Below are 24651 nucleotides of genomic sequence, written 5' to 3'. Positions count from 1 at the left end.
GATCTTTAATAATAAATGAAGTGAGGCAGCTATTTCACCAAAGTGCTGCTAAAGTTTGATGTGGCTTGTTTGCACCCAGGTGGAGGGGTGAAGTGTCTGACTGACTCTTGAATTAGCAGCTTGATCAATAAGGCACTTCAGTGCTGAGGAGTCTCATTCATAAATGTGTATTCTGCCACTTTGGGATGCAGCACACATTCATATATGAGTCATCACACGCATCGTTATTCTCTTTCTGAATTGTTCCATTTTCGAAACGTACAGAGAAGAAGGAAAAGAGCACATAAGGGCTCAGAGAATGTCAAACGCAAAAGTGCCAGAGCCGGCCGCAGCAGTGTTAACAGAGCAGGAGGCAGCCACAGCAAAAGGAGGCATGTGGAGGCCGTCACCCTGTTTGAGGTGATCACCATGGGCAGGAGTGCCATGCAGGTAAGATAATAAGACTCTGTAATGGGAACCTGCTTTCATAAAACATCTAAGATTACTGCTCTGGATTTTTCTAACCTTTTGTTATTCCAAACTAAAACCTCAAAGCCTCTCAGATCAGCTAACCAGTGTTAGCGGCTAATCATTCTGTTGGTAGGTTTATGTGCACATTAATATGCACTCAGGATATTCAAATAAAATGAGAATGAACCCACTTCCTCAAAATAAAAACACCTGAAGATACCAGGCAGGATAAGCTGATATTCTCTGGTATATTTTCAGAACATTAACACAAACTCGGTCTGACTCTTCTGTGATGTTGGAGCAGGCGGTGATAGATGACTGGGTTGAGGCGTATGTGACGGACAGAGACTCCTCTCTCCTCGATCTCATCAGCTTCTTCATCCAGTGCTCTGGGTGCAAAGGCAAGCGGTCAACACACACGCACATCTGCAAACACCTGCCCAACACACACACACACATGCAGAGTACAGAGAATCATATCTGTGTTTTCCTTCTGTCTCTCCCAGGCGTGGTCACAGCAGAGATGTGTCAGAGCAAAGAGGACAGTGATGTGATGAGTAAGATGGTCGAGGAGCTGGACGAGGTGGGAGGTCTTCAATCTTCCATCTTCCATCTCTCCGTCTCTCACTGTTGCATCAGTTTTGACGCTTTGAACCTGTGTGTTTGTGTGTGTTTCAGGTCGCCAGTTTGCAGTACAAGAAGTTTCTGGCCTTTCCATGGATCCTCACAGTCACATGGCCCATGGACACAGTCAGTAGCACACATTTGATGTATTTAATGTATCTATCATCCTCCTCCTGGGGTTTTTGTCCAAACATTTCTTCAGTTAGTGATAAACATATAAGTTGTATTGAATCATGATTCTGTCTAAAATCACTCCCTCGTCACTTATTCCCCACACGATGAGTGAGTGAGTAGAATGGATAAAATTAATGAACAAATTACTAATTTGTCCTGTTAGGAGCAAACGTTTTGGATTGTAGCTTGTATTCAGTTTTTTTCATTTCCAGTGTAGGGATTTTTGAGGTTGTTATACAGTGTGTAAATTTTAATGCTTCGAATCTAATGACAGTAAATTGGCAGAAGGTAAATATAAGTTGCATGCTGGGAGTGGTTTTGTTGTCAGCTCTTCGCCTCAGTGTACCATTACTTTTATTCATTCAAAGGTTCACTGAGCATGAATCCTGTTTTGCAGGAACACACGGTTGCAGTTACATGTCTGTCTGTTCTCTCTCATTTACACCTGGAGGCTGTTCAGTCTGAGTGATTAGGCAGCTCCACATGGTTTGATTAATCTTCCCATGAGTTATACTACATCATACTATTGTATTTTACTGTCTTTTTCCCTGTTTCTTATCTGTTTGTTTTTTCATTGTTTACACCCTAGCATCAAACTCTATTTATACTTTTTTTAATCAGGAAGTCACATTGAGATTAAGATCTCATTTACAAGTGAGACCTGAGTACAGAAAATAAAATAAAAGTAACAAAAAGAAATCTTAATAGCAGAGATACAAAATTTCAGTGATTTTGAATATACATTCAGATATGTATTTATATAAACAACGATCAGATATTTAAAAATACGCAAGCAGGTAGACAATAGGATGACACATTATACGCTCATAAGTGCATTCTGTAATAGTAGTTAAAAAAGAGATTATGCAAAACATTTACACCCCAAGTCAATGAAACTTCTCAGCAAATTTTTGAATCGACATATCAGTATCAGTGTGTTAAGTTTCAGTCTGCTCTGTAAATTATTTCAGACAAGTTTGGGCGTGATATCTGAAGGCTGTCTTACCAAGATTGGTATTTACTGCAGGAACATATAAATTATGAAGGTTGCCTCACACAGCACACCTTTCTGCTCTTCCTGTCAATCCAACTCTGTCTTTTTTTCCTTCTAACTCGACTGATATCCAGCTGGTTAAAAATCCTTCGTTGTGCGATCTCCACCCCAACATACTCTTTCATATTAGGAAAGTAAAGATTCAAAGTTATTGAGACTTTTAAGTGACTGGCTTGCCCCTCCTCCTCCTCCACTGTAGGAAAGTGTGGAGTATCCTCTCACACAGTCTGGCCCGTACGGTCGCTGGTTCCACTCCGAGTTCTGTGAGTTTGTGTCGGTGCTGGTGGCTCAATGTCAGCGCAGCATCATCTTTGACGGTTACCTGATGAACACACTGATCTCACTGCTCACAGAGCTGTCCGACTCTTACGTACGAGCCTTCCGACACACCTGCACGCTCGCAGGTAAGGAACAGAAAAGACAAACGCGCACGTACACACAGACTCGTAAATGTATTAAATAAACTAATGTGTACTCTGGGTTTTTGATGTGTGTGACATCTCTATAAGCGATGAAGCTGCTGAGCTCTCTGGTGGGTGTGGCTCTGAGTCTGAGTGTCGGGATTGAAAACAGTCAAAAACTGTACAAGGTGCAGAAGACAAAGACTATGAGGCAGAAAAGCACACCACAGCTGGAGAGAGTACAGAAGAAGATCACAGAGGTAAGACACATCTCTTTGTACCTAACCGTGTAGAGGGGAACTGAAAAGATTTGATCTTTGCTCTCTGTGAATACGTCACATCTTACTCTCTGTGGGGCCTTTCCTCACGCTCCTCCAGCTGCAGGAGAAGAGGGTGGAGATAGAGAGCATGATGGATATCATCTTCAAAGGAGTTTTTCTCAAGAGATATCGGTAAAATAACTTTGCAGTTTCTCTGACAGTCTATGTGCATTGCAGTATCATTTAATTCAGTTTGGAGCTAACGTGTGTGTGTGTGTGTGTGTGTGTGTGTGTGTGTGTGTGTGTGTGTGTGTGTGTGTGTGTGTGTGTTTCTGTGCAGTGATGTTCTTCCAGAAATCCGCTCTATCTGTGTGGAGGAGTTGGGTCTGTGGATGAAGCTCTACAGTTCTGTGTTTCTCAATGACAGCTACCTCAAATACATGGGCTGGATGATGAACGACAAAGTCAGTGACAGCAAAGACGAAACACAAACATAATCTGATGTAACACAAAAAAGCGCCATCCTTTGCACTGAACGTGGAGATCACAGCTAGAAATGTTTTATGAAAATTTTAAACAAGCTCTTTAGTGTATGTGAAACCAATGTGCTGATGTGCATCATCTTTCAGATACCAGATGTGCGTCTCAAGTGTGTGTTAGGTTTGCAGGGTTTGTATGGAGATCCTCTGCTTCTCCCCAAACTAGACCTGTTCACCAGCCGTTTCAAGGTAACCAAACCTGCTTAAAGCTGCATCATGGATTATGGTTCTTTGTGCTCATGCATGATGTTTACTGTTGGTGTTGCAGGAGCGGATGATCTCCATGACGCTGGATAAGGACAATGAAGTGGCAGTGCAGACCATGAAACTACTAGTTCTCATCTCCAAGTTAGTTACCATCATGATTGTTGTTCTTATCCTCTTCCAGCTATCCTTCATGTTTTCCTACTGTTTACATAACTTCTAATGATTTGCAGAACATCCGATGATGTGCTCAGTCCAGAGGACTACAAGCAGCTCCTCCAGTTTGTTTACTCTTCACAGCGACCTCTCGCAGCCACCGCAGGGGAGCTGCTCTTCTCAAGGTATGTCGTCCTCCATCACTTAAAAAAAAACAAAAAAACAAACAGCAAGTGTTTGTTAGTGTTTACCTGGATATTGTTGGTCTCTCTCAGGATTCTCAACACTGTAGCTCCTGCAGCTGATACTCAGGATGAACTAAATGAGGAGGAGGCACATAAACAGCAAACATATGCCAGACTGAAGGCTCTGTTGCAGTTCTACCAGCAGTCTGAGGTGAAATATGTTGGCTCTGACAATTCAACTTGTGTCATAGAGGACCTTTGTATGTGTTCATATCATGATGCTGTATGTGTTTCTCTTCCCTGACGTGGATGAACTAACATGTCTGTGTGCGCCTGCAGCTGCACAAACATGTGGTGTACCTGGTGGACAGTCTGTGGGACTGTGCCGGAGCTCTGCTGAAGGACTGGGCCACGCTCACATCCATACTGCTGCAGGACCCTTCCTCACACGGTCCAGGTAAGAAAATGTGTGTGTTGGTGGCCATAGCTTCGTCGCCCAACACCCTACAGTATATACTGATTAGTAAGGGCAGCCACACAGGGTGTAAATATCTTTATCTAAATACCTAATAAGTAAAAGCTTCTAAAAACTTTTTCAGAAGAATAAACCAGATTTTGTTCCATGTTAGTGTAAGAGGACCAGTAAGCCAAGAAATCCATTATCATTTGATTTGAATTGAATCTTTTAAAATGGATTTGGGGCTTAGTATGTCTTTAATTATTCTGTTACAGCAGGAAGTCTTTTTGATTGTTTTTTATTAATACGTTGTGTGTATCTGCATGATATAAAGTCAGCTTGGCCTCATATGCTTGGCTTTCAGTAAGTTTATTTCAACCATAACGTACCACTACTACTATATCTTCAATGAAGTAAACCTTCAGTTCATCTCCAAAGGAAATGGTAACACATCTATAAAGTCTACAGCAGTCATCACTGTGTGTGTGTGTGTATTTGTAGGTCTTACACTGGCAGAACAAGCAGTGCTTGTAGAGGTCCTGGTGGCGTCGGTGCGTCAGGCCTCAGAGGGACCAGTCCTGCCCGGGAGGAGTGGAGCAAAGAAGGTCAGAGGAGGAAAATGTTCCAAATTTGAAAAAAAGTTACAGATAAATATGGCATCACTTTTAATCTATTGTAATATGAATATTGGATCATGCAAGTTTTGAATTATATTTTATTTGATTATATACTTGTATACTCGTATTTTTAACATTCCAGGCAATGAGCGCCAGAGAAAAGAAAATTCAGAGTGATGACTGTGTGAAGCTGACTGAACATTTCCTCGTGGTGCTTCCAAAGTTACTGTCCAAGGTATTTATCCCACACACAGTTTTTATTATATTTAATTTTGTTTGGAGAACTTTCTGTATCAGACAATCAGACGCTGAGCATTACTCTCTCTATCGTTTCTCTTCTTTGTTGGTGTTGATGCAGTTTTCCAGTAGCCGGGACGTTGTTGCTTCCCTGATGAGGATTCCTCAGTACTTCCTCCCCGAGTGTCCCGAGGCTGAAAACTCACAGGTTGGTTCCCAGCCTTTCAACTTACAAACAATAACATGAGAAATGAAAAATGAGAAATGAATGGGGTGACACACTTCCCTCATCTTTAACATCACCATTAACTCTGTAGAGTTTAGGCCAAAGCATTGGAGCCATGAAATCAAACTTCAGTGTGATCTTGAAATTTAAAATACATTACTGAAACACTGTTATTGATTGAATGGGTGATTACAGATGTTTATGAAAACTGAGGTAACAGAGGTAATGCTGAGAACATTTCTCATGGCTCAAGGCTGCAATGGTATTTATGTATTTATGGGCAAAATTTTAATGGTGAAATTACCCTAATTTTAGCTGAAATCACAACGTTGGATAAATAAAGTATCTAAGCCTCTCTAACCAGGGCAATTATTTTTCTTGTTTGATTATCGATTTATCTACTAATTATTTTTTTTCATAAGATTATTCATCATGTCGTCTATAAAATGTCAAAACACTATGACCAAATGTGGTGCCTTGAACTTCTCACATCTGTGTAACTGTACCGAGCATGTTTTGTATTTTTAGATAGATTACTTGATATGATCAGTCATTGATTAAAATCACCATTAATTGGTTTTATGTTGATTAAGTCATCAGATAATCAACTACTTTTTCCGGCCCTGTCAGGACATTTGCCCGACTTATTATCAGCTGTCACGAAATGTCGCAGTCAGCAAATTTTAAAATGAGCTGGTGCTGTTCCCGTCCTCTCCCTCAGGCAGCGTCCAGCCTGGTGGCAGAGATGGGAGCTGTTTTGGACCTCCACTCAGGCCCCGCTGTTCTGGAGGCAGCGGCCCGCTCGTACCTCAGTCTGTGTGCGGAGGAGACGACCTGGTGCTCCATGGCCCGGGCTGCCAGAGACTCTCTGGTCCAGACCTGGGTGGACCAACTGACAGTCCTGCTGGAGGACTCACTCAAGGTGAGGTGCACCGTTTCACTGTGTGGCCAGAAGTATGTGTGTGTACAGAACATATGTGTGTTTTCAAGGAATTTATATATATATATATATGTTCTGTATTTACAAATGAGCACCTTACACTGGTGTACAGCCAACACTTTACACTGCTGTACAGGTAGCACCCATGTAGGCAAAGAATAAGGAGCCGGTTCCTGTTTGTCTGTTGCAGGGTGACTGTTTCTCTGCTGATGAGGAGAAAACTGAAGAAATTTTACTGGTGCTGAAGAAGCTCAGAGCTTTCCACAAGTAAGAATTGAGATTTATCCACGATGAAGTGTGAGCTTACACCATTCTGCCAGTGATGTGTGTTGATGTGCCGTTCATATCGGCTGCTTCCCTCCATGTCGTTGTAGCTGTCACAACCTCTCTCAGTGGAGTCTGTTTGAGCTGCTCTCTCCTCTCCTGTCAGCCGAGAGCAGCCAGGGAGGAGCACCACCTGAGGTACATCACTGTCCTCTGAACAACCTCATGTAGCCACTGATAATTCAACTTAACACCGTACAAGTGTTTTGAACTTGTTTGTCCACTGTATTTCTATTATAACTGTCCTCGGTGTCGCTCCGTCTGTTCTCCTCCCTTTTGTCTGAAGGTGCTGATGGAAGTTCTGCAGTGTCTCTGTTACTTCATACTCTGGTCTCTCAACACGAGCGGCGAAGCTCTCACCTCCAGAGTGAGTTACATCTGCTTCTTAACTCCAGCATAAATTTGGATCATAAAAATATAAAATTCCTTCACATTAATGGAAAACCATTATATACAATATATTCCTAAAATAATCAATATAGGTAACCTCATTGAGATCTTCTGCAAGAGCTCTGAGCACAGCACATAAAAAGACAAACAAACATAATCTGCTTTGTTCACATTTAGTGGTTTTTGTTTGCAAAGCTTTGGTTACAGAAAATGATCGAAACAGTTTATCGTTAAGTGACACAATCTTCAATTGAGATGGTAAAACTGTTATTTTAACAAACATGGAGGAGAAGATGGAAAGAACTCAAAAGTGTTGTCTTAAAATAAAGTATGTTTTTAATGATTTTATTGTGTTATCAATAATGGTGAATATAAACTGATAAGTAGTCTCAGCTGTAAAGTGGCTGCATTAGTCGGCCAACTTTAAAGTCTCATGTACAAACGACTACATGTACAGCAGGTGACATTTTCGAGCTTCAGCGTCCAGGCAATGGATGACACAAATGTTAAGTAAACAAGAAGACGGACGGCACAGAGGACACAAAAGCAGGGAGGGTGGGTGAGGGTGACTAATGAAGAGCATACAGTGTGTTTGGGTATGCAAAGCGCGCCACAGACAGAATTTTTAAGTGTGACTGTGTCTGCAGTTTTAGCTTCCCTGTTCCCTTTTTGAAACGCTGAACTATTTGTCACTCGTCACTCGCCCCTGACTGAAGCCCTGTGTGTTTGTACTGCAGGAGAAGTCTGTGGCCCAGAGGCTCCAGCTGCGTCTGTTCTGTGAGAGGAGTCACCGCTGTCTCTCCCACTCTGACCACGGTGTGCGGCAGCAGGTCAGCAGCAAGTGTTGCTTTTGGCAGTGATGGCACCATTCTTGTGGCCTTCATAACTTCTTCTCATTTTTCTGCTTTAGGCTTTTCTAGGTGTGTGCGATGTCCTGACGGCTCATTCCTACCAGCTACATGTGTGGGACCCCACCTCCTTCGGCCCGCTGCTCTACACGCCCAGTCCCAAACTGCAGAGGGCGCTGTTGACCTTCGTATGCACGCAGGTCTTTGTTGGCCCGGACTGTGACGGCCAGAGCAGGGGTGAGGGCTGTTTTTAAACATTCATCTGCTCAGGGAGGAAAGTTTCTCTCTGCTCACCTTGAACCTGATTTTAAGATGTGAATATACAAACATGATTTAGTGTCATCACAACTAGTTTGGTAAATAAGCAACTTATGCAAGTATGATGTGGAAACTTGAAACCTCAAGTGCACAAACACTTCTCAGTGAAGTATGAGTGATCTTTTATCTACTAGGAACTAATTTTTAAAGTGAAAAATATAGATTCAGTTTTTTTCAGTGATGTAAAAGGAGTAGATGCTGCATTTACCAGTTAATTACCTGGAAGCTGTCCCGATAATTGCCTTAAAATAACAGTATTAAGCTGTAAATTACAAGGACATTTTCAAGACGGGGCGATGTAATTTGGTTCTCATTATTAAGGAGAAAATGTTACTTGTTACATTTATTAAGTATGTTTTATTTGTTTATTCAAGTTTTTAAGAAAAAACTTAAAAACTAGAAATTATTTAGAAAGAATCAAAAATAATTTATAAACTCATGTAAATATCCATCAGATTGTCCCAGAAAGACTTAATCGTCTTTGATCGGCTTGGTAATTGATGTTTATGCTGCATAACCTTAAATTTCACAGACTCTGCGGTTACACTCACATAATTCTCAGTTTGGTATTTTCTATCAAATTAAAACCTTTTGTTTGTCTTTCTCTGAAACTCTGATGGACACTGACGTGTGTTTATGAGCTGCTCTCCACTTACCTACCACATCATTTTTTCTTAACAACTCTGATATAACGAACACGTACTCAATAACCGTGGCAACACTTTTTCTCCATTTTTCTTATAATTCGAACCAAATGGCGTAAGTGTTTCGAGGAAATATCCTTGTCATGAACATTTAATACCAGCTCATTTTTAGGAAATTATGAGGACAGTTTATAGAAAACTAGTTGGAAAATACCGGACACATAAAATATCAGTGTTATTAGTGTAGATTTAGAATTTTCTTAAATAAGTAATTGAACTTTATTTGTGCAACAGGCACCAATTATTATTCCCAGCAGAGTTTTTAATATGTTGGGAGAGGATTTTGACACAATTAGTTGCTCTATAATACTGATGCATCAATGTATAAGCAGCATTTTACTGCTGTAGCTGCTCGATGTGGAGTTTATTTTAACTACTACACTATATAAAGGAAGGTCATTTAGTCCAGAGGTTTCCAGATTTAGGGGTCAGGCCTCTCCTCTCTTAATCTATAAAGCAACCAGTGCTGTGATCACCATATATACAGTATGTTCTGTTATTTGAATCTTGGTTGTACTCAGTCTGCTTTTAACCAGCTCTGCTGTGCAGCAAAGATAGTCAACTGTTCAGAAAAATGTATCGATATTTTATCCATATCTTGTGACCTTTGCATCCTCACAGGTCTTTGTAGTGGTGTGTTTGACAAACGTACCCCGGCAGTGTTTGGGACACCCGGGGGGAAAACATGTTGCAGTGCTGCACAGTAGATGGCACTCTCACTCTGCCAGAGGAGCCTCCTGTTTCTTGAGCCTTTGCTGCTCTGGGTGAAGCATTGCTTCAGAGTAGCAGCTCACCGTGGTGAGAACATGCAGGTATTAAATGCACGGCCACACATTTGGCTTAATAACTCACTGCAGAGCTGCCTGCTGACTGTAAATGGGGCCTGATTGCCAACCTGACCTGACAATTGACCCTCAATTACAAAGGAAACCCTGTTAATATCTTCAGACTGAAACAGTGTTTACTAATTTGTATGAAAGGCTGTTAGGCTTGGTTATGCAAAGTGATGCAGCTGGTAAATTGATGACAGCAGTGTGATCCTGTCTGATTGAAAATGAGAAAAACAAGAGTGACATGTTGGAAATACATCAGGGTGTTCTCCCCGTAAAGTCCTGCAGGTAAACTTATGAATTCATTCATGGCTGACTATAACTAAAACATTTTATTATCTTTTACAATAGCTTCTACTTTCAGAAACATATTGCATCCAAATATGGTAGAGTCCGGAGAAGTCAATAACTGTCCTGGTGGGAATCTCTTAAATGTTCAACCAAATACAATACAGGATTATTGGTTTTTGAACATGTAATAAAAAGCTATTGTTTTATTGGATTTGCCTGGTAACGGTTTTGTTATATAGACAGTGTTTTCTATTAGCTGCTGGATCAGAGATCACTCGGAGGGCAAGGGCACTGAGTTAAATCATAAAATCAGGGCAATCTCTTTCCGTGAGAAAATTCCATTAACTCTGGCTCACCTCCGAGCCTATTTTATTAGCCTTGTGAAAGATTGAAGCCACATGGTGTCACAACCATAACTCTAGTCTTATGTTATCTTTGATTTCCACCTGCTAAAGCCATTGTCCTGAAACTAACTAAAACTCTCTTTCCCGCCTGTGCTTTGTTCTTTTCTTTCTGTTATATGATTTCTCATGATTAATCACTCCTCTTACTTCACCCCCTTCCCCTTCTCTCTCGCTCTCGACCACTTCACATCCAACCACGCTCTTCAACTCCATCTGGCTCCCCCCTCAGTGAGTGAAAACTCTGAGGTGGAGAAGCTGGAGGACCTTCACAAGCGAAGAAACCTGCTCGCGGCCTTCTGCAAACTGATAGTGCACGGGGTGCTGGAGATGAGCATGGCAGCAGAGGTCTTCATGTACTACATGAAGGTAAAGGTTAACTCCTTACAGGAATAGTTCATCATCTTTGGGAAATACGCTACATTTCCTTTCCTGGAGAGGAAGCTGAGAAGATCAATAATGCTTTCATGTCTGTGTAGTAAATATGAAGCTACAGTCAGCAGCTGGTTAGCTTAGCTTAGCATAGAGGCAGGAAATAAGGGAACACAACTAGCATGGCTCTGTAACAAAATCAGCCCACCAGTATTAAGTTTGTCTGCTGGATCCAAACAGCCAAAAACAGTGTAATGTTTGAATACAACTGTAGATATATAGCTATATAAACTATAACTTCCTGTAAAACCACAAATTGTAGTTTCTACAATTTGGGTTTTGTATGGATTAAACTAACAAAACACAATGTGCTAATTAGTGAGTTTAGAGGAGGTGCTGGTGGATGGATTTTATTACCTATGGACAGAGCCAGGCTAGCTGTTTACCCCCGTTTTCAGTATTTATGCTAAGCTAAGCTAACTGGCTCCTTGCCCCAGCTGGTGCCGCTGATGTATTATCATTACATTCAAGTACTATGCAACAGATTTTCCGAAAAGTAAAATCCAGATGGATCTTCAGCAACAGCTAAAGTTGCTCTGAAGGTTTTTCCAGAATCTTCAAACCATCTGGATGAAGAAAAAAATTCTGTCTGCTGAACGATAAAGATGTTTCCCAAGTTGCACCTCTTTTTCCTAATTCAATCAGATGTGGTAGCCGGAGATGACTCATCTCCTCCCTCAATTTGAACATTAAACATTTCATTATCAGTTTTATTGGTATGTATCGAGGTTTCTTTCTAGTATTTTATATTTCCATACAAAAGATTTTTCTTATGTTTTTAAAAAGAGCAAGAGACATACAGTATGTTATACCTGGGTACCTGAAGTATAGCTGCAATTTGAGAAATGGATTTAAAATATATTTAGCGTGCAGTAGATGGAATACTTTTTTATTTTATTTTTTATAATACCACATGAACGATAATATGTTTTGTTAAATGACCGGGGTTTTTCACAGATCACCAGCTAATTGTGTTTCGTAAAAACTGCTACTGAGACTTGAATGCAATGATAATATGGGAGAGGCAAAACTCCAGCTCCATATTTAGCAGAGAGGTTAGATAAATGTGGCATTGATCTTTTTTCTTTCTTCAGGAAAGTGAGTAAGCACATTTGTTGTACATTGATATGTACAACAAATGTCTGGGATAATATTTTCTTCCTCTTTTTCCGCAGTATTATAACGACTTTGGAGACATCATCAAGGAGACGATGTACAGGACCAGACAGATAGATAAGATAGAGAGTTCTCGCACACTGGTGCTCTGTTTGCAGCAGGTAAAGTCACTGCATGACGCATCTGAAAAAATAAACTTCAGCCACTCACTGCCATCGGCAAGCAGAAAGATGCTGATGTGGTTTTCCCTGCGTTCCCCAGCTGTTTGTGCGTCTTAAAAAGGAGCAGGAGAGCGGCGGTAGGGCTCACCCAGGGGTCCAGACCTTCACCAGCATCAAGGAGCTGGCCCGGCGCTTTGCTCTTACCTTTGGTGACCTCGTCAAGTTTCGTGAGTGCGTCGTCGTGATCCACAGGTCAGCACAGGTTCTTGTTTCTCATGACTTGGATTCATTTTTTTTTTTTTTTTTCAGTTTTCTGTTTGTAAAGTTTGTGTGTTTATTTGTTTAGGAACGGGATAGAGTTTGTGTTCCAAGAGTTTAGCCAGACCCCAGAAACACCTACACCACTGTACCTCTCCTACCTGACCATCCTCAGTGAGTTCTCCAGCAAACTGCTCAAACCAGACAAGAAGACGGTGTAAGTGCTGCATACAGGTTTTAAAAAAAAAAATAAATATATATCCTAAACATGGCTTTTTGAAAACTTCTGAAAGTTTGTTCATGTCTGTGCAGGTTCTCCTACCTGCAGAGACACACAGCGGAGCACATTATTGACCTCAGAGAGGAGTGCTGGCAGCCACTTATCTACTATCGTGCTTCTCTACTGGCTGCAGCTGAAGTGGAGGACGCTGTGTCCTATGTTAGCTCTGACAGGAAACCCCACCTGCCCAATCGCTCGCCCTTCTCCAAACAAAAATTAGAAGGTGCTGCACCATTATTACCATATGCACAATTATCATACATGTAAAATATCATACATCATGCGTGTATCTTTTTTGTTCTTCAGGAAGCAAGTCCCCCTGTCCGTTCAGCCCCACTGACTCCAAAGTCAGTAAAGGTCACAGGTCAAACTTCAGTCCAAGGTGAGGCTGTAGATTTCTATTCATTTTATAGACAAGTTACAAACCAAATCTTCATCATCTCAGTCACATTAATTGCTGTAACCTCTGCAGCCATCAGGAGAAGACAACTGATATCGATCCGTTTTCTGTTCCACTGGAACCTGCTGCAAGAAGACTGAACACCGAGGGATCTGTCCTCAGCATGAGCAACGAGGTGGACGATGACACCGTGGAGATTGAACTTTAAATATGAGGATCTGGGGAACACAAGTCCTCCTGTATGAACGGTAAGACCTCACTGGACGTTACAAACTCTGAGAGACGGTTTCCTTTTTTTTCTTTGCACCTTCTAACTGGCGCTGTCTGTGTTCAGATGTTCAGACATCCCAGCGTCAAGTTTTTGTATTATTCTCCAAGAAAAGTTTCTTGAATGTGCTCTATGTTATGTTTTTTAAGCGGAAACAAGCTTTAAGGAGAAGTGTGGGGATGTTCTATATTTTTCTTAGTCAGCAAATACCCCCAAAAAAAGACCAAAACTAACAATGAATTGATGCTTCTAACAAGTATTCAAGCCTTACTGTTGCGCTGGGTGTAATGTTCCCTCATTACCAGAAACATGTTTGAGTCAATCCCACATACATGGTCCTGACCTCATTCTCATTTGAGCACCAAATGTGGATTAATCCGCCACTGAAAATAGTCCCCAGCCAATGCACTATTAACTCATATTTGAGCAACATCTGCTAAAAGCTAAAAGTGCCCAGCTGTTTTGGGGAACAACTTTGCCTTTTCAAAACATGTTACTATATATTTCTGATTCATTTTTAAGATTTAAACATGATCAAAAAGATCTTCAGTAGGTGCAGATGGGCTTGGGTCTGAGCGCCATAGAAGGGTAGAGAAGTGGTCGGTTTTAGTCTTTTCATGGAGTATTTTAAAAATAAGAAATGTATAGAATACCACCAGCCTTACTCTTGAAATAATGTCAGATTATGGTATAATTTATTCACAGACCACTTTGAGGACAAAGTGTATAAGTATGTGTATTATTTTTTTAATTTTTTATTCACAGCTTTACTGTAGACTGTACTTGAATGTTACAGGTCACACTACATGATCCATCTTTTATATTTTCTTTTGGATCACACTCAAGTCCAAGATTTATCTTAGTATCATCTGGGGTTAATTAAGAAATATCCTTTACTGTCCTACCTGCCAGTTTATTATTGCTCCTCATAGGAAATGGTTGGCTTGAAGTTACCCAAACACTACTTATGTATGTAACTACTTAGGCTGTAAATTAACTTAAATAAAAAAAAAATCCAAACAGTACATTTTTCCAAGAAGCAATTTTGTACCTCTTCACCCTGTTCCTTGTTCTTGTACAAAATCTGTGTACAGCAGCAGTTACTGTACGGTGACAGAAACATTAATCACCAGCCAAGCGTTTTTTACATTCTGGAAATGTTTCCTGTGATATTCAGCTGAAGGATATCAATAGTACCTCAAGTCAAACAGTGAACACATCAAAAACATTTTATACTAGATTAATCAAATTACACTGCAGAGTCCGTTTTCTTTACTCTTCCATTAACCAAGACTTTATTATTAATTTAAAGAAAAGCAAAACATTTTAAAATTGGTTCCTTTTGTTCTGTCAAAGTACATTCAAATTAAGTACTTTATAACATAGAAAAAAGAATTTGTCTAAAACACTTGCCCAAATCATTTACAACACAGCAAGCACCAAATACATATTTACAATTATTTATAAATTCATCTCTAATAATTTATAACCCCATCTCACACATACAATAAGTCCATGTCATAATGAATACAGACCTGTACAACATACACTGTGTGTGGCCGTCTGAACTGTGTGCTTGTGTGTGTACAGCAGGCTCAACGGTGGCTTGTTTAGCATTTACAGTAACTTCTCGTTTCAGCAAACAAACCATTAATGAATTTACAGCCTTATAGAAAACATTCAGTTATGATCACTGGAATGTAAAACTAGCCAATGACTTCAGATGATAATTAGTTCAAAACCTGAATCAAATCAGCATGGTTTCTGTTCAACAGTTCAGGGAGCTCCAGTGTGTAAAGAATGATTTAGCTCATGTGAATATGATAATACAACGTTGGTGTTCAGATAAAACACTCGCTCCAGACATTATTTGTACAAAGCATTACATGCACAACACAACTTTTCCTGTTATATCATGAGGAGGGAACAAAACGTGTTGCTTATGAAACCCTGAAGTCGACTGTGGTGTTTTTTTTTATGACAGGTAAGAATATTTAAACTTTTGGGTCAGTGTTGTGAAGAACTACCTTCTGCTTTGGCCACTTCACATTTCTTCAGTCAAATGTGTGATAATGTCCATTTCTCCTGCACAATCTGACCTCAACAGTGCTCCGACAATGTCTTCCGGTTTTGCATTTGCTCTCTCTGTGGTGAAGTGTGTCCTTATACGCAGGATGGGAACTGAGCCCGAACCTGCAAAACTCTGGCCTGATGTGATTCAATCGTCAAACGTTACAGGATCGAGGGTCATTCAAAGTCATCTTCATACTCATATTCATCCAGGTCCAGGTTGCAGTGTGGACTGGGGATCTCAAAGAAGTGTCTCTTTGTCAGACCCAGCTCACTGGAGATGTGCTGCCCTAAAGGGCTCAAAGGATTATCATACCTAAACACACACATGGAGGAAAAGATTAATAAATCAGTCAGAAAGAGAGGTTGTTTTTAAAGAATAAATTCACAACTTGTCAGCTGTATGAAACAATAGTGAGGCACTTATATGAACACTGAAGCAGGTTTTACTTGCTGTAATGATTCCTTCTGTTCATGCTTTTGATTTAAGTAATGGGGGACAAATTCCACATACCTCATTCCATGCTAAAAGGTTAATATGAGACTTCAGCAGTATGAGTTGTGAGTGTGTGTTCCAGAGTTTCGATCTTTTTAATACAAAGAAAACCCTCTTTGAGTTACTTTCCATCCACTGCAGCCCAGTAAGAAAAATCTGTCTGTGGAAACATAACAAGTGGAAAGACAGTAACTTTGTGAAAATACCCACTTGATTAGTCTAGCTCAGACTGCTGAAGCCTCATATTTACTCCAGATAAACTACACAATACATTTCACACGGAACAAGGAAAAACCTGTTCAATGTTCATATGGAGATATCAGTATTGTTTAAAGACAGACTTGAAAAGATGTGAACCTACCGTTTAAGGCATGTTGTAAACAAAACAGATTTTCAAACAAAGTGGCTGACACATTGAAACAGTCAGGAGGATTTACTCAGGTGAATGTGTTAAAGGACAACCATGTTAGAGGAGCAGTTTGACATTTGGGAAATACACTTATTCACTTTTTTGCAGAGAGTTTGGTGAGAAGATTATTACGAGTCTCGTGTTGGTACTGTAAATGTGATGCTACATCCAGCAGCCAGTTAGCTTAGCACAAAGACTAGAAACGGGGAAAAGGTAACCTAGCTCTGTCTAAATGAGAGAAAATCCGACTACCAGCAAACTCGTGCTCATGCTGATGTTGGACGTTCACACACTATCTCATTCATGTTTGTAGAACATAAAACATTTAAATTTCTTCAAATTTCAAAATTGGATTATTACTATTTTCGGTAATGTAAAAAACTGAAAAATAAGTTGGAATAAAATTACTACATGTAAGACGCGTAAATGCATAATAAATGTATTACAATTGTATTATAATTTCATGTATTATATCTGTTTGCTGTATTAAAAGTGAAACAATATTTTTTATAACCTAGAACTGTCCTTATGACTTAAGATTTGTATTTTTTTTAACAGATGCTTGTTTTATTTTTCTTGCATTAGCCTTATTGTTTGTTAAATTGACAAAGTAAGACGTCAGATTTATAGCTATATAGAGTTTGTGCTGAAAAAAAAGACACCATGCATGAGATGTAGGGACAGTTTAAAAAGGTACTGTCTAGACACAACTGAATGCAAACAAAGTTGGCAAAACTCAAGTAAAATGGACCTTTTTTGTTACTTTCAGACAAGCTGCTGGTGGTAGCCTCATTTTTACTCTACTGACTATCTCTTGGTGAGCAAGAGGAAATCGAGTAAGCGTAGTTCCTAAAATGTTGAACTATTCCTTTAAATAGATAGGAGCTTTTTAACAAAGCAGTATGCATGGAAAGGACACAGGAGCACCACATGAAGGCGCAGAGGTGGTGCAGGAGTGGAGGTTTTTTGTGCAGAAGAGGAAGGATAAACACAAGAAGCTGTCTGGCTCAGAAACAGACTCCCAGCTCTAAGACATGGTCACATACACATGATATTGTGCTGTGCTGACAAAACAACTATCTGGTGTCAACAGTATGCTGAGACTGGTGGGGTGTGGGTACAAGCTAGGAGTGGGTTTAGGACTAGACTCACCCAGAGAGGAGGAGGTGGTGGAGAACACTTAGTCCCTGCTGATTACCCTGAGTGTCTTACCTGCTCTGGTTAGCAGCCTATCTTTAGAAGTCGGTGGTGTTCCTAAAACCGCCACACAACATACCTGTCAACAGCCTCATCTATCATTGACTCACTCTCACAGGGGCTCTGCTGCTGGACATAATCCTCAGTCTTAGCAATGTGATCATCAAAGTCTGATTACATAGACCAGTTAGACAGAAAGTAGTGTGAAATCAATATGTCTTTATCTGTGTTAGCATTACTATCTATGTGTACATGGACTTCGTACTTAACCGTCACTGTCTGTCTGCACGATAGAATTTTTTCAAACAGGTTATCAATTAAACCTGACCTTGACATGTTGGAATATCTGTTGTAAAATGAGTCCACAATTGACAATACTGGCTCTACAGCACCGATAATAATGATAAATAGTTGTAATTCGATAGCTAACACAATAATCGGGGTCCAGATTAATCAAACTTCTCGAAATGATACTTGATCTAAAGAGAGAACTTTTACTCAAGTAAAAAACTTATACTTTAAGCCTAATTTAGAGCATTTAACATTTAAGAGCAGTTCTCAAGTGATGAATACTTAAATGTCCAGAGTTTTAACATACAAGAAAGACAAGGATTTACCCTAGATTTGCATTTTACTCAGTGAAATATTTTTCTTCAAAAACATAATGTAATTTTATTCTTTAAAATGGTTCATTTAATTTATCTGAATTCTGTTTTATTTTGAGTAGAATTACCATGTGAAATTAACAATCTAATACACAGTATTAATAATAGGGATGCACATACAGGAAACTGGCTAAAACTACTGCAAACAAAAATGTATGCTACCTTTATTCTTGTTGTTTTAGACTAGAGTTAGTTTTATTAAAAGGGTCTATAGCTTTGGTCTTAGGTGCACCAGCAGCAGGGGATGTCAGGGGGTCTGGATCTCTAATCTCATCAACTATTTCATGCAAAAAATTCTCTACCCTGAAGCAGGAGATACAAGTTTCATCAGATAGAAACAATAAATCATTTGTAAATAATGACATAAGTAAATCATTGTTAGATATCTATTCTGTGGGAATATACAATGGACATGTTTTTTTGAAGTCCTCAAATCACTGCAAGTGCTAATTTCAAAATGTGCACAAATACATTACAAATCTCATTATGAACTAAATTGAGGTTAAACAAGTCTCCCAATTCCTACAGGAAGATAACTGTTGAGAATATAGATTTTTATATAACATCTTAACTCCTATTTGGTAAAGGGACAAAAGTTGGAGAAGTGACCAAAACCGTTATTTTAAAGCTATTTTTATGGTGTTCTGACATTGTGTTGTAATATCTTTTCTATACTGCAGTCATCACGTTCTTTTTAATTTAATAGCATTTCTATGTTGTAAGAAAATTAATAGACAGATTTTGAGTGGAAGTTGAAGTGAAGGAATTTTACTTTTATCTTTCAATTAAGTCCAAAATGATACTTTCAGCAGTTGGATATATTTGGGCCCAGGGTTGTAGCTGCAGCCGTATCACAGATCCTTGAGTGAAGTCAGACTTACACATCATTGCACTGATCGTTGGCAGCCTCCTCCGCCACTAGGATGTCGTACTCCTCTGCAGCGTATTTCTCCCAGTCTGAAGCTTCCTGGCCGTCTCCTTCCACCTCCTTTAAAACACGAGTTTTAAAGTCACAAGTCACATCTATCTCACGTCTGGTGACATCCATTCATTTAACCTTCCTTACCCTTATTACAGAGAAAGGATCCTTCTGTTCGTGGTCCAGGTATTTCTCGATGTTGAAGAAAGTGTCAAAGAAGATGTGGGACAACTTGCACCTCTTAAGATCCCGCAGAGTGATCTTACCTGGGCAAGGTAAAGGAAGTCACTTTAGACAGCTTCCCAAACTCAAACTTACCTACTGACAGATCATTTATGGCATGGGTATTATTAAGCCAGGCTTTCACATCCAATCTAGCTTTCAGACCTGGGCTGAAACGCGAGGCCAATTCATGGTTCTCACATCTGCATGTCTGCGTGGGTAGCTGACTCAGTAGATGATGGGTTGGCAGCACTACAGCACTTGCCTTACAGTAACACATAAATGTGCTTTCAAAGTGATATATAAAATAATCAGATAACTTCATAACTACGTTTTTGTAGAATTCAAACATCCTAGTTTTTTTCTTTTGAAAGAGCACAAAGACTTTTGGTTGATGAGGGAATAAAGTTCTGTATCCCTTCACAGTGGCATTTTAGAAACTCCATCAGAGTGCTCCTTATCATCCTATTTAATATATTTTCAAATTCACATGCCATGTCTGAAGAATGTCACATTAAATGTGAAATTTTAACAGACTTTTAAATCTGTTAAAACTGTAAAGGTTGTTCTGTCTGGAAGAGACATAGCTGTTCAGGAAAACATCAGCCTCAAATACTCAGTGAATAATGTGTTACATCTCATATTACACATTATATTACACAGCTCTACTAGTACTGCTTACCACCAGGTTGACTAAGGGTCACATTCTTGCTGTGGCTATCAATACTAAACATGTACACCCTCAACATTGTGTAACATAGTGTCTTCTAAATAGCATAGTGGTAAAGCTAAGTGCTGAGGGAATTTGTTGACAGTGTGGATGACACGAGCAGCTGTCAGTCAGTCTCTCATCTATAACTGTTCCCTCAGCTAATGATCAATGACCTGGCCCGAAAACATAAATGTGTCTGTCACTGTGGAAAAAGTGGAACCTGCCCAACTCGGTGTGTGAACTTCTGAGAGTGTATAAATGTAAAAAAGGTCTGACCTTCGACCTCAGGCTTGACAAGGTCAAGCATTTGGCAGAGGCAGTCCTCGAAGGGAAGGGGCTCAATAGCCATGGTCTCCAGCTTCTGACACTGCTCCTCGTAGAAGTACTCCAGCTCGTACATGCTGAGCACACCATCCCCATCCAGGTCCATACAGCGGAACCAGTACTCTATACTGGACACAGATAAAAGGAAAGAGCAGCATGTTATACATAAAAGCTGTAAGGAAACAGTAGATGCAGGTGGTGTGGATGTGTTCCCTGTAGAAAAAGCCTTTTACACAAGAGACATTTTGACTTGTAATTGTAGGAAAAGCACAGGTGTTACTAATAACATTAACTATGGCTCTGTTCCATTCAAATATCATAAGCCACACAGTTTGACATTGAGTGAGTACGCAAAGAATCAGGAGCCTGAAACTGAAGCAGCAAAAGAAAACTCAGCCGTCATTAATTTTATCATTTACACCTGTGCTTTTCTCACAGTCCCAGTTTAAACTGTCTGCTGTGAAAAAGGTCTGTAGACACGCCATAATTTGCTCTACAGTGAGCAGTAAATCAAGGTTTCAATCATTCGTGGATCTTTGCCAGTTTTTGGCATCAGCCACAGGTGTACTGTCACCTGACTGTAATTTCCACATGTTCAATATGCGTATCGTGGTGTTGTTGGCAAAGTAGTGTACATGCTATAGAGTTTATTCTTTCATTGTAGGAATTTTTGATGTATGGAGCATCACTTTAACTCACAGAATTTTGACACTCCAATAAAATGTAGGACCACAAATGTAGTGCGCTTTAGAGTAAATGGGAGTGATTCAGATGCAGCCTGTGTGTCTAGATACCTGGTGTCAGTCTTCTTGTCTTCCTCAGAGATGAGGAACCAGACAAAGTCAGCATAACTCAGCCTGCCCTCCTTATACACCCGTCTGTCCCTGATGAAATAAATGACACAATCAAGTATTAAAACAAGCAGTGAAACCAAAACATAAAATGTACCTTTTGTTAAAAAATGTTTGCGTCTTTTAAAGAGCATGATTTAAACTCAGACATTTTTGACTTGCCTTGTTACTGTTCCTGAGAATATTCTCTCAATCATCTTATGTGAGATGGCTGTAAAAATATATAGCAAAGAGATTACTTACAATCCAGACTGTTGGGAAAAACATCATCGTTTTTCTCTGAGACAACAGTGCTCTCAGTTAATGTACAACTTTTTCACAACACATGTAATCCATTCTCACAGACTGTAAATCCAGACTGGCCAGTGTAGCTCTTTTTTATCTTGACAATACTATAAATCCTGCAGTCATCATTTTGACCATATAGTGGTAGAAATTGTTCCAGACATGGCGTCATTGGAGCAGAGTATATATGCTGCTCTCTCATTGATCTTGTGTCTCATTTCCCCTGCCTCACTCACAGACCATCAACCAAGAACATGTGGTGTGGAGTGTGTGGGGAAGAAGCATCAAGTCTTTTTCCTGAGTATGTGTTTGCATGCGAGCAGTAAACCTGGACCAAATAACATTTACAAATACTTTTTATTGTTACATGTAATTTCAGCCTACTGACTGAACCAACAAGTGCCAGAAAGGTTAAAGGAAATTTATTGTAGTGTGCATAACTGTGCTCTGACAAGGTTCAGCACTCATCCTGTGGCTTTTGCATTTATTTATTATTTTTATATTTTTCCACCATGCATTATGAATGACATGCTACTAAAATGAACAGAAACAAAAAACTTTAAAACTTTGTTGTATGAACTGTGCATATAATTATATGATAAAGTGAATTCCAGTTATGTAGTGCTCTCTCAACAATAGAAAAAAATCTGCAAACATATTTGCTGATAGTTGATTCTAGTCTTATGCACTTTTCTTGAAGAAAGTGGGGTGTGTTTTTGCACCTTGGTCATTGTGCCGTGCCAGGTCCTTCTGGTCTATGTAGAGGTCATGGTCTGTGTCCAGCTCCCAGAACTTGCAGTAGATAACATAGAAATGTTCATAGGAGAAGAACTCTGTCAGCTGGTTCACATCTTCTTCCTGCTCCAGCAACATCACATTCTGACACAACAGGAAAAAGAACGTAACATTAATTCATCATTAGTAATTATGGGTAAAATTATTACCCAAACTGCCCTGTTAAATATCCATTGCAATTCATAAACTGACTTCTTAGTTAAACTTTGACCAACCATATCCAACACTTGCTTTTATTGTACACAAAGAATTTTCTTTTCAGGTGAAGAATCATACCAACATTGTGGTGCACTAATCTTTGGATTTAGCTCCACATAAAGTGGTTTTGGCAATCTCGCTACACTGTTGGCTTGTTTGCAACCTGTCTTGTCATCTGACTGATAACGGATACAAATAATGGCCAAAGTTAGAAAAAAAAGACCCAAGTTGAAGCAAATTGATTAATGTAAAAAAATATATAGATATATTAGGTTCAGCATAGAGGTAAGCATTATGACTTCTATTTCAACATGTGAAAATGCAGCATAAGAACCGTGTTTATAGTGAAGGTCCGCATTCAATGTGAAAAGACTTAAATGACCACCCATTCTTGTATTTTAAAAATAGAATTTACAGAATTTTAGGCATTTTAAGGACTTGCAGACACCCTGAGTAAGACACTTGAAATGATCTCAGTGCAAATGGAAAAATACATACAGAATGAAAAAATTTAGAGTCATTTACCTGAAGAAAGTTACTTTTCCTGAGCTCATAACATGTTATTTTTCCAGTCCACGACCGATTCACATTGTAAAATATCCTCTGAATCACCTGAAAAACAGTTGACAGTGTTATCATGGATCATTAAATAATGCATGATCAAAACTTAATCACTGCAGTGTCATTCTAATGTTTCACTACCTGCAATTTTGCAGTAGTAATGTGATGTCATGTGTATTATGGTAGTATACCGTGGTGATGTATCGTGAGTGAAAGTCCGGCGCCTCCTTTAGAAAGGCCAGGCCTGCGTGTGAGTTCACCACATCCTGAAAACATGAAGTAAAGTCAGCTAACTTTGTTTCTTCTGCATGCATCCATAACATTCCTCACAGAACTAATGCACTCAAATGCAAAAGAACAACTCGGTGACATTCTGTGCTGCAATAACAAATACACATGCTCAGTTTAATTCTACATTTACTTTTAGAGATGAGTTAAATGGCAAACCACATCTGTGTCTCTTTTTTGCTTGACAGAACACATGACATTCAGAGTAGGAATATAAATGCAAACTTATTCAAACATCAGAAGTTGTCAGTGTCTATCTAAATCACTCTGTCATGCCATATGCTTTATAAGTTGTACTATGTAAAGAAAAAGCTCCAGGCCTTGTTGGGAGAGGCCATCAAATTTAAATGTTTCTTTGAAGTCAGAAAACACTGGGCCAGTTTTGGGATGAGTTTAAGCCTTTCTGATTTGACAGCAAAATGGTGGGAAAGCCTGAGAAACGACTTTTGCTAGTGACTGCTCTTAACCTTCTCTCCTTCCTCATGCCATAAAGTCACAGGAGGTGTGCTGCATTCCAAATGAACTGGAGCTATATTCTTGCCATCAAACTCTCTCATGTCTTTTCTTTATTCTACCCCCTCTTCTCTTCTGATGGGGGGAAAGAATTGTTGACATAAATGCGAAGGCGGCAATGAAATTAAAAGGCCTTATTTCAGGGCAGCCGTCGTGCCTCTTTGACTCTTACTGTGAGAAATTAAATCATAGAGAAACACATAAATCACAGGGCACAGGAAACAGGCGGGGACAGTCAAATCTACTCCACTGCAATCCGCCTTTCATTCATCAAAACAGTCAAAGGCGATTCGCTGTGCAGAACCATACAAATTAAACAGTGAGTGCCACAAGGCATCTCTGCTGGTATGCTAACGGGTGTTCAGCACAGCCTGGCTGCTCCTGCCAGCATGAAAATGAATCAGGTGTAGGGTGGGGCCAGTGTGGAGCAACAACAGCTTTTCAGGCAGAGCGAGAATACAAACAGCCAGCACAGCAGGTCCACATGGTAAGACTGACCAAACAGTCAATTAGACTATTCTCAGGGAACAATTTGATGAATATGAGCGCATGATTGTTTTTGGTGCTACACTATTTGTATTACATCAGACATATTTTCATC

General features: G+C 39.7%; 2 protein-coding genes across 6 annotated transcripts in view; one reads left to right on the top strand and one right to left on the bottom strand.

The window, feature by feature from the left end:
- The window catches only part of LOC111665784 (cohesin subunit SA-2), a 17925-nt gene extending 3355 nt beyond the window's left edge, over nt 1-14570 (top strand). Inside the window, exons 4-32 of one of the 2 annotated variants that reach the window (XM_023420872.2) lie at nt 265-429; nt 755-851; nt 957-1033; nt 1129-1200; nt 2502-2706; nt 2812-2963; nt 3082-3155; nt 3304-3427; nt 3593-3691; nt 3771-3850; nt 3940-4047; nt 4138-4258; nt 4387-4504; nt 5006-5109; nt 5264-5356; nt 5480-5566; nt 6306-6506; nt 6715-6791; nt 6899-6986; nt 7135-7215; nt 7976-8068; nt 8149-8323; nt 10863-10999; nt 12238-12339; nt 12440-12591; nt 12686-12814; nt 12910-13100; nt 13184-13259; nt 13350-14570. In XM_023420872.2, coding sequence (XP_023276640.1) covers nt 265-429; nt 755-851; nt 957-1033; nt 1129-1200; nt 2502-2706; nt 2812-2963; nt 3082-3155; nt 3304-3427; nt 3593-3691; nt 3771-3850; nt 3940-4047; nt 4138-4258; nt 4387-4504; nt 5006-5109; nt 5264-5356; nt 5480-5566; nt 6306-6506; nt 6715-6791; nt 6899-6986; nt 7135-7215; nt 7976-8068; nt 8149-8323; nt 10863-10999; nt 12238-12339; nt 12440-12591; nt 12686-12814; nt 12910-13100; nt 13184-13259; nt 13350-13485 — 3414 coding nt within the window. In that variant the 3' untranslated portion in view covers nt 13486-14570. Of the gene's footprint in view, nt 1-264; nt 430-708; nt 852-956; nt 1034-1128; nt 1201-2501; nt 2707-2811; nt 2964-3081; nt 3156-3303; nt 3428-3592; nt 3692-3770; nt 3851-3939; nt 4048-4137; nt 4259-4386; nt 4505-5005; nt 5110-5263; nt 5357-5479; nt 5567-6305; nt 6507-6714; nt 6792-6898; nt 6987-7134; nt 7216-7975; nt 8069-8148; nt 8324-10862; nt 11000-12237; nt 12340-12439; nt 12592-12685; nt 12815-12909; nt 13101-13183; nt 13260-13349 lie in introns of those variants that run through there. The other variant, XM_087177870.1, reaches the window with a different exon arrangement.
- Nucleotides 14571-14807: 237 nt separating this feature from the next.
- LOC111665785 (serine/threonine-protein phosphatase 2A regulatory subunit B'' subunit beta-like) lies at nt 14808-23598 on the bottom strand. 4 transcript variants are annotated; one of them, XR_015438130.1, is made up of 10 exons: nt 23441-23598; nt 23214-23300; nt 22418-22574; nt 21573-21621; nt 21354-21443; nt 20512-20687; nt 19449-19567; nt 19264-19370; nt 17673-17774; nt 15795-15931 (listed from the first exon to the last, which is right to left on the bottom strand). XR_015438130.1 is itself a non-coding variant. In XM_023420874.2 (10 exons), exons 1-9 carry the CDS (start codon nt 23570-23572, stop codon nt 17756-17758), a joined length of 936 nt encoding a protein of 311 aa, XP_023276642.1. In that variant the 5' UTR covers nt 23573-23598; the 3' UTR covers nt 15810-15931; nt 17733-17755. The 4 variants fall into 4 exon arrangements, 3 of the variants coding, with proteins under 3 accessions (XP_023276641.1, XP_023276642.1, XP_087033997.1); XM_023420874.2 differs by having other exon boundaries at nt 15810-15931; nt 17733-17774; XM_023420873.2 differs by lacking the exon at nt 17673-17774 and having other exon boundaries at nt 14808-15931.
- Nucleotides 23599-24651: the final 1053 nt, after the last annotated feature.

Source organism: Seriola lalandi, unplaced genomic scaffold, assembly GCF_002814215.2.
Source record: "Seriola lalandi dorsalis isolate HSWRI2012SDOR001 ecotype SW California unplaced genomic scaffold, Sedor1 jcf7180002054659, whole genome shotgun sequence".
Taxonomy (NCBI): Eukaryota; Metazoa; Chordata; class Actinopteri; order Carangiformes; family Carangidae; genus Seriola; species Seriola lalandi.
Note: the sequence above shows the minus strand (reverse complement) of the source record. Positions and strands in the feature narration are given on the sequence as shown.